This window comes from Vulpes vulpes, chromosome 13, assembly GCF_048418805.1.
Source record: "Vulpes vulpes isolate BD-2025 chromosome 13, VulVul3, whole genome shotgun sequence".
In the NCBI taxonomy this organism is placed as follows: Eukaryota; Metazoa; Chordata; class Mammalia; order Carnivora; family Canidae; genus Vulpes; species Vulpes vulpes.
This window is the reverse complement of record NC_132792.1, coordinates 62,621,659-62,637,614: the sequence shown is the minus strand read 5'-3', so window position 1 is coordinate 62,637,614 and position 15,956 is coordinate 62,621,659. Positions and strand designations below refer to the sequence as shown.

The window sequence follows — 15,956 nt, the reverse complement described above, 5'->3', positions numbered from 1 at the left end:
TGTTTCCAAAAAGTAGAAATACAGACTTGTATCATATCAGTCAGAATGTCCGATAAACCTCCACTCAGCTCTATTAATGTGGTTACATGGACTACCTGGAGATGGATGTTGTCAATAAAGGAGGATATTATTTTTAAAAACCATACACACACACACACACACACACACACACACACACACACACACAGTTACATCTCCTCCAACGTCTGGACTACATATTCTTCTAGCTTGAATTCTGACTACAGCATCCTACTGAAGAAAAACTCTGTTGCCTGAGTAAGTGACAGGGCACAGATGGACAGAGCTGGACATCTGCCACACTGGGCTAGCCGATAACCAATGAAATGGCCTAAAGGTAATACTCTGCCCAACAGGGGCCAAATCAACAGAATGAATCCCTCTAGGTTATAGACTCAAAAATGAGAGACCTAATCAATCAGGAATGAATGGAGAATGGAGCAGGTGAGAAAGGGAAGTAGATGACATGAGATGAAATCTAGATAAAGTATGATAGACAGATGAAGAATATGGCTGCTTGCTTGAGTGGCTTGGAAGTCTGAACTTTGTATTTCATTTCCAGATCCAGAAAGTGTTTATTTTTACGTAAATTCCCTTTTCCTGAAGTGAGAAGGTAGGTTATCTCATCCCTAACAACTTAAGTAGCTCAACAGTAATGATCAAATTAATTTTAATTTACTTTCATGTATACTAGGAAGCAATATCAGCAAGTATCATTATTTCTCTTTGACTAAAACTTTTAGAAGATAAAATACTCCACTGGTATTTTATTTTTAGTGTAAAAATAAAATACCAAAATTAAGCCCTGGCAATTTGCACCTGTTATTATTTTAGCATTCCTATACTCCCAAGCCCTTTTCAAAAAAACAAATTTAAAAAAGCCTTTCAAAAGTTACTGAATCAAGGCACATTCATTTCACTTGTTGGTAAATACTTTTCAACTGTATATCACACTTCCAGGTTATGTAAGTCACCATGAAGGTGCTCACCAGTTCTAAAACCTGCTGGGTAACCAAGTTATTAGGTCTGTACCTTCACCTCCCAGAACCAGAGCATCTAAGATACACCTGGGGTAAGAACTGCACTGCTGGCTGCCACAGTTGAAATATCACTAGCAAATAACTGTCCCTAGTTCGACTTGAAGGCACAACATGGTCCTGGTGTTTCTTCTTTCTCTATGGATCATTTTTCAAACACGAAGTTTTTTTGTATTTCTTATGAATTTTTACTGCGAGGAACAACAGAGAAATCACTAAAAGACAAAAAGACTATATCTAGAGATATAGTACTAAAGTAAAAGAAAAACCTTAAAAGGTAAATATTCTTAGATTTCATTTCAGATATGTATTTTTTTTTTCTGCTCTTTCCCCCGCTCCTGCTCTCCTTAAATCATGCCTCTAGATTTCTTGGGCGGAAGTGGGGTGGGGAAAACGAAGAGAGAACAATCCACAAACCATTAATACACCAGCCACTGTACTAAGGCCATTTATACACATTTTTATTTAATCCTAAGACCTCTATAGGTAGGTATTTCTATTGGTTTGCAGAAGTGGAAACCAAAGCTCAGAGAGTGAAAGTAACTTGTACACAGTAAGGAAGATGTACAAAAGAATTCAAACCCCAAAGACAGTCTAAATGCTGCTTCTTCCCTGGTGGTATGCTTTCCATTAGGACTAAAAATGTATTATCTTTAGTTCTTCTGTAGCCATTCTCACTATTATTTTCCTTTATTCTACTGTGTTAAATCTGCAAGTTCCTGGCCACACCAATCAGACAAACCATGGGAAAGTTTCTATACAAGTATAAGAATTGGTAAGAACTGCATAGTGCCTTTAGAAAATCTGAATGTGAATGCTTTCTCCAGTTGCCCCAACTATTTGTCATCTTATATAAGCCTTCACTCATTTAAGTTACCTGTTCAGCATTAAAAACAAATCATTTTAAATTGTACCTTTCTCCTACCACCAACTATGAGATTTATATTAAGGGTAACTTAATATTGCAAACTAGATCGGGCAAAAATGATCTAATTCTCTACATGGTCTTCCTGCTTTTCCATAAGGTTAGTCAAATGGCATTTTATCATGTCCCTCGAATTGTGTTTCACTGCTACAATAAACTTACATATTTTGAACAAGTTAATAATCTTTGATAGTTCATAAAAATAATTTAAAAATTTCTCACCTAGCCCCAGACCCACAAATTCATCAGGAGCCTGATCTTTTGTTCCAGTAAGAGATCCTTCTCTGCCTCGTACTGTTCCAGAAATGTATCGAGGTTTCACTCCAGTTCCTATAAGTTGTGCAAGCTCCAACTGACTGATGCACTTCAGAATCTTCATTATTAAAAAAACAACAAAAAGAATTAAATTCCATGTTAAAAATGTTCACAACAATACTTTAGTGTATGCAGCCAGGATTTAAATACAGGCTACATTATACATTATAAAAAGCTAAATAAATGTATCCTGAATGTACTAAGTTAATTTTTCCCAAAAAACTTAAGCATATCAGTGGTAGAATATTTAGCATTAAGTCATTTTATAAACCAAATTACAGAGTTGTAAATAAAGAGCTTATACCTCATGCCATGAATTTCCTAAATAATTTCCATCTGTATGAGCCACTGTGATAAGTGTTTTTATTGTGTCAATGTTCTTTTGTTTCATTTCAGTAATACCAGAACTCACTGTAAGTAAGGTAAATCTTGCTAGTGCCTGGACATACGCATCTCTTTCCAGCTATAAAAAAGAGAAAAGTACACTTACATTGTTATAAACACAATAGAGTGATCTCTAATTCCCTAACTTTTTACTTGTTAAGTTTTTAACTGACAAATTACATACCTCAAACTAGAGTGTTTTTATTTATTTTAAGATTATAAACGAAGTAGAAAAGGACGAATTTCTAAAATTTAAGGCAATGGAGATGTCAAATCAAGATGAGATTTTAGTGACAACAAATGAACTCATATAATAAAAAGCATTCCTGGAGTGCTTATATTTCAAGTACTGTGCAGACCAGCAGAAACCTGATTTGTAAATTTGTTCATTTTTTTCTCTACAGTTAGGCTGTGCTTTTTAAGCCACATTCATAAACAAATGTGAAATGGGTTTTTCTTTTTAAAACAAGCTTTTGCTAAAATTTATTATCAAAATATTTAAGTTACTAGAAGGGCTTTGTCTTCATGAAAAGTAAGTACTAGATACTTAGTTCTCTTCAAGATAACTTTCCCTAGGTTTAAGTGAAGTTATAAAGTAATCTATATAAGCACATAAGTAGGAAAAAATATGATTCAGTAAGTATGAACATGCAACATATTTAAGTAAGATATTCAAATTAACATAAAAATTCAGAGTCTTAGAAACTCTGGATAGAGCTAATATTTTATAGAGGAAAAAAAATTGCAAACCAAATTATTATGATGAATTCCAGATGCATCAATATAGAGCTACCCCTTCTGTCACAGCTTCTTGGAAACTTAAATATTAGATTAATTTAAATTCCATCATAAACTTGAGATTAGGTTTTTAGTAAGTCAAACACAAAAAATATTTTTAATTATAGTAATGACCTAAGTAATTTACGTTTTCCAGACTGGCTACAAAGGCAAAATTCTTTGTTACCTGAATGCTGAAAATGCATGCAATTCTGATTGCACATCTTATACCTTCCAGGCAAAGAGAGGCTACTTCAGTATCATCACAATCTTGCAGGCCCACACTAAATGCAGCCAGAAAAGGTGTCCAAGCCAACTAGAAAAATTAAAAATTTAAACTATATAGTGAGCATCAAGTGATAATTAAATTTTATGATAGCAATATATTAATAGTTATCAAAAGCTTCAGATAATAAATGATTTGAGGCAGTTCTTAAAAAAAAGCAATTGAGTTTTTCTGGGGAAAAATTACATAATGTTGCCTGGGCTTAAATAAGTGGGACAGCAAAACTACAAATTCAGTAGAGGACATTAAGTATATTTTGAGCACAGCATCTATAAATTATTAACGTCAATAAGAAATGGGAACTGTTGATATTAGTCTTACCCCTAGTTTCAGATCTCATCTCTCTCTGTAAGCTTTGTCCCTTGCAGTATTTCACACTTTATTTCTAAGAAAATTCTTTTAGTCATTTTCTACTTGCAATAATTACATTATTCTTTTTCTTTACACTTGTTCCCTGGACACCATTTAGCCTTACATTTTTTTATAGTCAAATATTTTACATTGAAACATCAGTGATATCTCTGGTTTCTAGTTGGCCAATACTTAAAAATATAGTTCGATAAAATATTTCTTTGTTACAAGCTGCAAAAACCAACAAATACTAAATTTACCAGTAGGCAGCACTGAATACCTAGTAATGTTAAAACTGTAATGTAAAATAAACAAAAAGGGCTACTCTTGGACTACTGAAAATTTTAACATCAAAACATGTGCGTACATTGTTGTGTGCCTGTGTGACTTTGAATTGACTAATGCGAGTATTTGTTGCTTTTAATTAAGTTCTAATGAAGCAAAACTCTGTACCTAGATCACTACAGAGATGAAAAAGATTTATACCTGTGTGCTGTAAAAATGACACCTGGAATTTTAAAAAGATCTAAAAAGTTTTTAAGATTATTTAGAAAAACATTACCCAAAGGATTGCCCAAAGTTTTGTTTGTAACATCAGAAAGTTTAGAAGTTAAAGTATATAATTTCTAAACGAAGGAACATAGGCCACAGTACCTAATTTCTAGTCCTAGGTTTGCTGCTTATTTAATCTCTCTGAACCTCATTTTCTTCCTCCTTAAAACATGGACTCCACTATAGACAGATGCTTTGGGAAGCATATGAAGTGGAGTACTTTTAAAATATGCAGTACCACATGGAAGTAATAAATCACATGTTCTATTGTAAGTAAAGAAACAATACAACTATTCAAAAACCTGTGCAATATTTTATACAAGACTAAGTATAAATGGTTCTTAAGCCAGTGAAAAATATGTTTAACTCCATTAGGAATTAAAAGACAATGATTTTTCCTATCAAACTATACCTAAATAATATCCAGGGGTCAGTGAAATTATCTGTTCATAAATGTATAATGTAAAATACAATTTGGCAATATTTAAAAAGATTCTTAATTATATTTGTATACCTTAATATTATATCACATCCTAGAAATCTCTCATTCTGCTAGTCAATGCTTGTTTATTGAGCACTTACTACAAAGTCAAGAATGGTGCTAGACACTGGGAAAAATGAACAGAGCAGACACAGTCCCTTACCTCATGGAACTTAAAGTCTAGTAAAGAGACAGACATTAAATTTTAAAATAAGTAAATGTATAAACACAAACTGTTATAAATACAATGAAGGATAAGCATAGCATATTATGAAAAGGGACCAAATATGGATGGTGGGGGTAGGGCAGAACTATCTGAGAAGGTAACATTTAAGGTGAAAACTATTTGGACAAAGAAGCAAAGAGCATTCTAGACAAAAGACACAGCTTATAAGAATACTCTGAAGAGAAAATAATTTAGGACATTCTAGAAACTGAATTGCTAGCGTGTGACTACAGTAAAGTTAGAAGAAACCTAGCAATGAGGCTGGAAAGGCAGGTGGAGCCAGATCATGCAAGGCTGTAGATGTTGCAGGTGTGTTAGTTTAGGAAGAAGGCAACATTTCATTTTGTATTTTAAAATGATCAGTCTAGCTTCTGTAAATGGATAAGAGGAGTACAAAAATAGACTTACAGATACCAGTTGGGACACTATAATAATAAGGATGAGAAATGAGGATGTGTGGAGAGGCTAATGGAAGTAGAAACAGTGATAAGAGGAGAGATTCTTAATTCTAGCTTAGAAGATGTTTAAGTAAACTAGATCTAGAGAATAATCAAAAATATTTATGAAGAATTTTTAATGATACAAGAAAATACTTATGTGATAAATAGCAAGATACAAAATTCTACGTATAGTACAGTCACAATTATTCAATTAAGACTTAAAAAGTAGTATATAATATAAACATTAACAGAAGTTTTTTCTGAGTAATAGAATTATGATTGGCTCCCTCTTCTGTTTTTGTTTTTGTTTTTTTTAAAGATTTTATGTATTTGACAGAGACAGAGGAGGGAGTGTGAGGTAGAGGGAGAAGCAGATTCCACTGAGCAGGGAGCCTAATGCGAGCTTGATCCCAGGACCCAGGGATCATGACTGAGCTGAAGGCAAACGCTTAAACGATTGAGCCACCCAGGAGAACCCCTTCTTCTGTTTTTTTTTTTTTCATTCTCTACCTCCTCCAACCAAAAACATTTGAGAAGAAAATCAAGAGTGTAAGACTATTCAAAATAAACCAAAAAGCTGCTTTATAAAATGTTTTGTAATAGAGAAAGTGTTTCTTGTATTTTTATATCACTTTATTATTTCAAAGATAAGGCTGGTTCTACTCCTCCCCTACACCTCTCTTCCTCATCCTACAATTCTTCCACTTTTAGAAATAATGTTACTTCACAGACATTAGACGTAGAACTATAAAAATTTAGAGCTAAAAGAAAACAGGTATGTTGTAGTCATCTTTTACTGCCCATGCATAGGTGTACTTAACATATGAATGAAAACTCTAATTACAATCTTTAGCCTCCACAGACCATCTTACCACACTGTCTCACAAACTGGAATGTACTTTACTCCTTTTCCCTTTTCACACTTGACTAGACTCTCCTCTATTTCCCTGTAATTCTGATCAATTCACTGCTTACTTACTCTCAAATTTTGGAGAAAGGATAGGAAAAAAAGAACAAGAGCAACGAAGGAACAAGCAATCAAATTTTAAAGAACCAGTAAATAGCATTCTTACTAGATGAACCTATAAACATAAATACTGCTTGCTTTTTTTGTTCTTTGCTCTCCTCTCTGGGTACAGGTATATTCAGAACCCTCATGTGAGTTCCTGGGCCAAAAAGTTCAAGATCACTTTGAAATTTGAGGTAACTCCAAAGGTTTGAACAGAACTCATGTGGAGAAAACCAGGCCAAGAATTAATGATCATTCTCTGAAATCTTTCCATCCTTTTCTTAAGATCATATACTTATCGCCAATATGTATAAGTTTTCACATTCTCTTTAAGAAAACATTTATATCTGCTATATTCTAAATAACATTGCTTTTGCTTACAGGTCTGTATTAATGGGCTATAATCACTGTATTTCCTTAACCTAAAAACATGCTGAAGAAAATTATATATAAATGTATACCATAACCAAAAGTTACCAGGAATTCTTACCTTAAACATGGGTCTCACATGCTCCAAATGTGTTGCACTTGTAAAAGGTGCCTGAACATGGCTCACAGCCTCCATGAGAGCTTTTGCTGTCTTGGCCATTTGTTCCATTTCTAAGTTATAGAGAAGCCTTCTTTGTTTTTCACTGGCTACATCTGAAATAACAAACACTATCAGTATTTAAAATATAAAGCATGTTAAGTGCTTTTTTACTATAAAATAAATACCATCAATTATTACTACTAATTAGATATAGTCTTAAAAAGTCAGACACAAAAGATCACACAAGGTATGACTCCATTTATATAAAATATCCAGAGTAGGTAAATCCATTAAAAGAGCAGACTGGTGTTAGCCAGAGGCTGCGAAGAGGGAGGGAATGTTAGGTTTAATGGTACAAGGTTTTATTTTGGGTGATGAAAATGTTTTGGAACTACAAAGGTGGTGGTTGCACAAGAATGTGAATGTACTAAATACTACTCAACTGTTCAAAATGTTTAATTTTATGTTATATGAATTATACCTCAAAAATGGGAGAAAAAAATCCTGAACTAAGGGATAAGTGGAAAACCTGTAAGAAGGGAAGAGAGTAGTTATAAATCTGCCACAGTGAAACTACTAGGGAAACAACCCAAACATGGGATAGGAGAATAGGGAGAGAAAGATAAAAGGCAAGGGCATCCCTGGATGACACAGGCTTGAATGACAATTTCTGAGTTAAAAAGAAAAGAGTGGCCCTAACATTCCAGAATGAAATTAGTATTTCAGTACACCCACATCCTTTCCATATCCTGCTTCTCATTTTTTTAAAAAAGATTTTATTTATTTATTCATAGAGACAGAGAGAGAGAGAGAGAGAGAGAGAGAGAGAGAGAGGCAGAGACACAGGCAGAGGGAGAAGCAGGCTCCATGCAGGGAGCCTGACGTGGGACTCGATCCCAGGTCTCCAGGATCATGCCCTGGACTGAAAGGTGGCACTAAACCGCTGAGTCATCCAGGCTGCCCGCTGCTTCTCATTGATACTCTACCATCATGTATAAAATAGGCCGGAGAAAGAAGGATAGAAGACGTTTTATTACGGGTTTGAAGAAGAAAACTGAACCAGAGAATTGGCATCTCCTTCGGTGTGAAATCTTGAGCAGCATATTTAACAATATTATTAGCAGAAGAGATAAAAATAATATGACCAAATAAGTTGCTGATTGCTACTGAACTGCAATATGATGAGCCAAGGATGCCTAGTTCAAGATTTGGCTTTGCCACTCTTTGGGTTTTAGATATAGAGATTTAACAGAAGTTTTTTACATTATACTCAGCTTATAGATTCTAAGTTTCCTAACCTCTTTGGACTTCAGTTTCCTCACTGATAAAATGAGGGGAGCACTAAAATTCCTTAGAATCATCCTCTACATTATTCCATAAGATAAGGCCATTTATGCTTTACTATTTCTTCTAACACCTACCTAGCCCTTGACTCTCATAATTCTTCATCAACTTCTGGAAATACACATATCACATGGGTTTTTGTTCCTCTCCTGTTGACAGAATTGTGCTACTGCAATGTGTTCTGTGAGATAAAGCTTGAGATTTCATTCCCAAGTGGAGTGCTCAGAAAGGCAAGAGTGTTCTTTCCGTATTACTGCTATACTCCTGAGCCACTACCCTCATCTTATTTTTTATAGTCAGATTTTAGCTCTGATTTAATTACCACTGTCCACATACACAGAATGTCTAGAATGAAGCCACCTACAGTTGGCTTCTCATGCTGATTAGATCTAGGACCTCTGTAACAATATAATGTGTGGGACATCTGAAGGAGTGATTTCCAACTCCACAAGCTCCCTCACAGTTCTAAACTTCCCCATCTCCTTGAATCATTCCGACTTCCAGCTTGTGTTTATGTGTAACAATAGATGGATAGAATTGTGTTACTTGTATAGATAATGAGGTGGCAGAAAAAGACAGAATTGAAGTCTATTGAGGCTGCATAAGCAGTCTTGCTAACCTCCAAATCCATGCTGAGATTTGCTGAAAAACTGACAAGTATATATTAAGTGCACACTAATCCATGCATGTTATGTAGCATTTTCTGTTGATCACTGTTCAGTGCTATTTTTACTCAAAATGTGGAAAAAAATATAATCAGATCAGCAAACTGTATAATACTTTTCGTTAGAATAGTAACTGATTTACTTTAAATCAAGTGAAAAACTCTTAGGAAACCATAATTTTCCTCCTGAACAATCAGAATTCAATTGATTTGGATACTTACTTTGCTTACTTGATTTTGTAGGGATTGTGAGTTCTTTTGTTTCTTTCAGTGATATCTTTTTTCCAGCTATTTCATTATAGATGGCTGATAAATACTCTTCAGGAAGGTCTTTACTGTCATTGATACCTCTATTCATCTTAATGTACTGCTCCTTTGTCATTTTATTTTTAACCTAAAAATGAAAAACCATTATAATTCCTAAAACTTACTTTAAAAATACTATTTTATGAATATTCTTTAAAAAAAGGGAATTTATAAATACTTTGAGGACAGGAAAGGGAAAATATTTAACAAAATATGTATTAAAATGAAAACAGTCACAGAAAAAAAAGCAATATAGAAAAGACCTATCCTGGCATATGCTAATTCATCTTCTCTGATGGGCACATAAGTAATTTATAGTAAGAAACAGGGAAATCAAATAATGAAATTACTTGTTTTTGCCCAAGGTTTCAGAGCTCTAGCTAGAGTCTTTAAAAAGGACCATGACAAGTATTAAAAACAGATGGTATCAAAAAGATTCAAATCTTAGTTTGGGAAAACATAAATATGTTATACTGACTTAAAAGCTAATTTTATATTAACACTGGCTGCACAGTAACAGCTGAATTCATTTAAAATCAGGTAACAATCTTTCTGACTGACTCATCATGGCAAATGAAGGTTAGGTGGTCCAGGTGAAGTATCCTTTGAATATTGTCTTGTTAAGAACACCCTGAACAGGAATGTCCTATAGCATACCTTGATCAATCTGTAGAGTATAAGTTTGTAGTTTATAGGATGTAGCCCTGTCACCAAACTTGAGAACTAGCACAGCCAAAATATTTTTATCTCCAAAAACCCAGATGGACAAAATCCAGGAGATCTTATGACATCTCTGAAGATACAGGCATACCTCGGAGAAACTGTTTGGGTCCAGACTACCACAATAAAGTGAGTATTGCAATGCAGTGAGTCAAATGAATTTTGTTTCCTAGTGCATATAAAAATTATATTTATACTATACTATAGCCCATTAAGCATGCAATAGAGTACGTCTTAAAAAAAAAAAAAACCCAATGTGCATACCTTAATTCAAAAATATTTTACTGATAAAAAATACTAGTCATCATCTGAGTTTTCAAGGAGTCCTAATCACTGATCACAGATCACCCTAATAAATGCAATAGTAATGAAAAAGTTTGATATATTGTGAGAATCACCAAAATGTGACAGAGACCTGAAATGAGCAAATGCTGTTGGAAAAACGGTGATGACAGACTTGCCTGATGCAGAGTTGCCATAGACCTTCAATTTTAAAATTAAAAAAACACAATTATCTGCAAAGTGAGCTGGCCATAGTGGGTAACTGTAGAAGCTGGGTCATGAGCACAGAAAGTGTGGATTCTGTGGATTCCCACACTAACCACCCTATTGTTTAAGTTTCAAATGTTTAAAAGAAAAAATAAAGTTCATATATAGTGTTTTTCCATGTTGTAATAAGTATAGGCAGAAGAACTATATACATATTCTTAAAATTTATCTTAAGCTTTATCCAGCTATCATGAAACAAATACAGACTTATTTTATAGATATCTGGAAGTCTAATTAGAATTATTACCAGAAATTGCATTTTTTAAATTATTTATTTATTTAGGGGTACCTGTGTGTCTTAGTCAGTTAAGCCTCTGCCTTCGGCTCAGGTCATGATCCTAGGGTTCTGGGATCCAGCCCCACAGCGGGCTCCCTGCTCAGTGGGGAGTCTGCTTCTCGCTCTGCCCCTCCCCCCTGTTTATGCTCTCATGCACTCTCTCTTGCTCTCTCAAAATTAAAAAAAAAAAAAAAAGATTTATTTTGACAGAGCGAGAGAGAGAGAGAGAGAGAAAAGAGAGAGACTGAGCTGGGGGAAGGGCAGAGAAAGAGAAAGAATCTCAGCAGGCTCCCTGCTGAGTGTGGAGCCTAACGCAAGGCTCCATCTTCCAACCCTGAGATCAGGGTTGACCCTGAGTCGGACACTCAATCAACTGAGCCACCTCAAATGGCCCCAGAAACCACATTTGTAAAATGAATGCTACACCAAATTAAATATCTCAATTTGGTGACTGGTTTCACTAAATAAGATTAAAATTTTAACGACTGCTTACTGAATTCAAATAACTTATTTAATCTGTACTATCTATTATACATAGTACATACCTGTGGACTGTGAAGATCTGTGGTCAGCATGATAATTGAATAAGCCAAAACATAAGCAGTATCTGCACTAGCAAAAAGGGTTTGTCTGGAAAAATAAATGTATAATGTTATAAACTTTTATTGTTTCACAGCTGCATTTGAATAAAAGATCTCGAAGCTCCATAATTTTCTCTTTCAGGATTTATGTATTAGCTTATACTACAGTTTTTTTTTTTAAAATCAATTCTAGATCATAGACAATATAAGTTCTCTGGCGGCAGGAGATGATGAATCTTCTGATGCTCCCAAACATAGCTTCTTGGATATAGCTGGCAATCATAAATACTTGAATGTGAATCTTGCTTACCCTTGGTTGCATTCAAGGTATCTTGCAGCAAATTTTTCCATCAATCGATCAATTTTCTGAGCTTCCCCTGGAAGACGGAATCCTTCCAGAAACATACGAAGGGCTGAAACAAAGTCTTTTCCTGAAAAGTCATGTTGATCCACATATGCATACATGACTTCTTTGTTAAATTTATCATTATCTCCCAGGAACTCACCCACTTGAGTCTAAAGGACAAAAGATTAAAAAAAACGGATATCCTAATGAAATGTTACACTTGCCACGGAGACATTTAAGCAGCAGAAAAATCTGTAAGATTCACAGGTTTTGACTACAGGGTTAACTATATCAAACGTGAAGCTGAAAGTTAAACATACTAAATCTATTTATAAAAAAAAGTCTTTTTGAGTTTAGAAAAATTAAAAGGCAAAATTAAGAAAAATTAGGTTATTCTTTAAGTTTTACATACTTAGAAGGGCATCTTAAAGGGGAAACAGTATGTATTATTATTATTAACTTAAAAAGGAATTTTATAGAGAAGGTTATAATGAAAAAATTAGTATTCTTACAGAGTCTAATCTTTCCTCTTGATGTAAGAATTGGGCAATATCTTCAGGTGTAGTGCCAAGCATCCCTTGTTCTTGGAGGTACTGTATTCCTCTCTTTGGTTTTTTATTAAACCTAGATGATATTAAAGTTAATAGAAACATTAGAAACAGAAAACTATTTGAAAAGAAGATCTTAAGCTATAATAAATTAATTTTCTAGTACCACTTAGAAAATAAGTATATTTAACATAATCAGTGCATGAATATACAAAACTTATTATGCAAAGTTTTATTTTTCTTTTCTCAGAAGTCTGAAGCAAAAGGCTATCTCTATCAATGATATGGATCATTTCACAGACTTTTGAGATAATGTCATATAATGGATAAGTTTTGAGTAAGGATATAAATACTATCTATCTCATGCCTTTAATATTTATATTCTCCTTAATGCTCAAGTAATCTTGGTTCATTCCATGTATACCCATGGATTAACTCTAAGTTTCCTGCTTTTAAAGTAAAGAATTTAAATTCTGGAGACTGTTTTAACCATAATCTGACAGCATAATTTCCTTTATTAAAAAACATCCCTAGAAACCCAATGATTTCAAAGTCAAGTCAAAACTGACTAGACTGATACACAAAGTCTTTCTCAATACAGCTCCAGTTTATCCCCTCATCCCCTCTCACCCATCTACTCCAACATATCCTATTCTCATTCCCTAAGCAGAGTGCATTTCTGTAGTCTGCATGTCCTTTACCTGCTCCATTCACTGTGAAACTCCTTCATGCTTACAGATTCAGTTAAAAGGTCACCTCCTTGTTTCCACATCATTTAGTTTCTACTTTTATTTTACCACAAATTATTCTGGTCCCTCATCACCTGTCACCTGGATAACAGTACTTAAACGGTCTTGCTATCTTTTGTTTTGTTGACATTCTAATCCATCCTTCAGGTTACTGGTCAAGTCATTGTTCCAAAACAAAAATCTGCTGCTGCTGCTGCTTCTCTGACTAAAATCTTTCAACACATAGCAGGCCAAAGTGAAGAAGACAAGACAAAAACTTATTTACAAGGAGAATCTGGAATCTGGATCCAATTCAATGCTCTCGTTTCATCTCCTTCGAGTACCTGCCTCTGCCATGCTGCCCAATAGTCCTCAAACATTCCTCCCTCCTGTGCTACTGCACAGGTCATTCTCGTTGTCTGCAATGTCCTTACTTGTCCTGTCTAGATGATTCCTGTCAAGTCCTAATTCATACCATAAATTAAAGTCAAACATTTTTCACTGAGATAAGCACAATCTCTGCTCTCTGAAGGCTTTCTCCCTAATAAAATAAACTTGATTTTTAAGAAAATTCTAATAGTAAAATGCAATAACTAATGAATGTATTGACAAGGTGAGATGGCATAGAAGAGGAAGTAACTAAAACAGATGGTTGTGATATATTTCCTGGGGAAGGTGACTGTGAAATTGAGCTTTGAGGAATGACTACGTATTTCATAAAAAGAAAAAACATCTCCGAGAGCAACGGGTCATACTAACGCATGGCAGCATAAAACAGCATGACATTATAACAAACAGCTTTGCATTGTTGGAAGGATGAAGTAAGCTAAAGAAATGGCAGGTGATGTAGCTCAGAGTCCAGCATATCTATGTCATGAAGGGTACTGTAGCCCATTATAAAAAAGTGTGACTTTATTCTTTAACAGCAAAAAGGGAGAGAAACAGAAGCTGACTTTCATTCAAGAGAGCTCACTTTAGCTAAGTGTGAGAAAAGACTATAGAATAAATAAGACAAAAGAAAGATAGGCCAATTAAAAGATTATAGGAGTCAAGGCAAGAAATGGTGATAGTTTGACTTACCTGTGGGAGGAGAGAAAAGATAAATAGCATTGATGTTTAGCAAGTACAATCAAGATTTAGTGACTTTTTAGTGATTTTCCAAGGGGAAAATCTAGGTAACTCTCAGGATTCTAGCTTATAAATTTGGTAGCATGCTGGGGTTACTAGCCTAAATAAGAAATACAGAAACAGTAGTTTTCTGTTTGTCATTTCTTTCTTGGGTAGGAGTACTGGGGAGGCTGATTATGGAGAGAATAGAGACTGATAAATTTGGCTATGGACATACTGAGTGTGAGAAGCTAAGCCATATACAACAGAGATGTCCAATGGGCAATTACTGACATGAGCCTGAATTTCAGTAGAGGTATTTATGTTAAAATAACACTTGGGGAGTGGTAGTAGCTGAAGTCATAAAAAAGACCACAATCACTCAGAAGAAATTACAAACTAAGAAAAGAGTTGAAGGACAAAACTCTGGAAATGCTAAGTTATATGCAGGAGATAAATAGTCCATAACAAGACTGAGGCGGCATGGTCAGAATGGTAGGAGAAATAAGACAGAGTGGTGCCAAAGTCATAAAAGAGTGTAATGAGAATACAGCAATGTGAAAGAATTCTCATGAATAAGTATGAAGTGGAGAACAAGTCCAGGGGCTGAAAGGAGGACTACAGACTAAGGAAACCTCCACTTTGAAGTCCTATGACCACTCCATCTTACTCCCAAGTATTCAAATAGAGTTATCATACCCTGGTACCACTTTGTATATGATTATGGACTAAATATACATAGTACTATTTTAGAAAAATATTTTTTGCCCATATTTACACTGTAATCTTAAATATAAGAAGCAATGCTTTCATGGTTCTTGGCACATAGTCCCAACCCAAATATATGTTTGCTGAGTAACACTTGCAGAGAATTTCAATATAAAAGTCTGATTACACATATTAGACCTCGTGTCCCTCAGAAGCCATGCTGTTTCATTCATCAAGTATCCCAAGGACCTTGCATAATGTCAGTATCAGATGGGACTTTGATAAATATTGACTAAAAAACTGGAATGAATGAACTATTAATGGCTATTTCCTGAGGCAATTTTGTGAGATTTTATAACTTTATGACAATAAACGTACATACATTTTTGTTGTTTTTTTTGTTTTGTTTTTACATTAACAATAAAAAAATGGAACTTGATCATTCACCAAAAGGCACTGCTTAAAAGTCAGGAAGAAATGCTTTACAGTACAAGTAGCAAACCAAGTAAATATACTAGGGAATTTTTAAGTTTATAGTAGCTAGATCCACAGAGAAATGTCAGCAACTTCATTTTTCCCTAGCTTCTCTTTGAAAGAGATGGGCAATTAGAGGAATAAAAGCAGCACAGTATTATTTAGATAGGAAATAATCCAGGAGCAGGCTGATGCCATACAGATTAGTGGGAAAACTGACTTCACAAGATCTGGGAATGGCAGAGTAGCCAAGTTGGAAAAGAAGGTTAGTACC

At 34.5% G+C, this 15,956-nt stretch overlaps 1 protein-coding gene across 5 annotated transcripts in view; it reads right to left on the bottom strand.

The window, feature by feature from the left end:
• Positions 1-15,956, bottom strand: part of ARFGEF1 (ARF guanine nucleotide exchange factor 1) — a 141,392-nt gene that overhangs the window by 35,644 nt on the left and 89,792 nt on the right. For all 5 annotated transcript variants that reach the window (XM_072734598.1, XM_072734597.1, XM_026012191.2 and 2 more), the window contains 8 exons: positions 12,630-12,741; positions 12,082-12,287; positions 11,736-11,820; positions 9,561-9,732; positions 7,292-7,443; positions 3,644-3,772; positions 2,600-2,758; positions 2,203-2,353 (listed from right to left, as the gene is read on the bottom strand). In XM_072734598.1, coding sequence (XP_072590699.1) covers positions 2,203-2,353; positions 2,600-2,758; positions 3,644-3,772; positions 7,292-7,443; positions 9,561-9,732; positions 11,736-11,820; positions 12,082-12,287; positions 12,630-12,741 — 1,166 coding nt within the window. The remainder of the gene's footprint in view (positions 1-2,202; positions 2,354-2,599; positions 2,759-3,643; positions 3,773-7,291; positions 7,444-9,560; positions 9,733-11,735; positions 11,821-12,081; positions 12,288-12,629; positions 12,742-15,956) is intronic.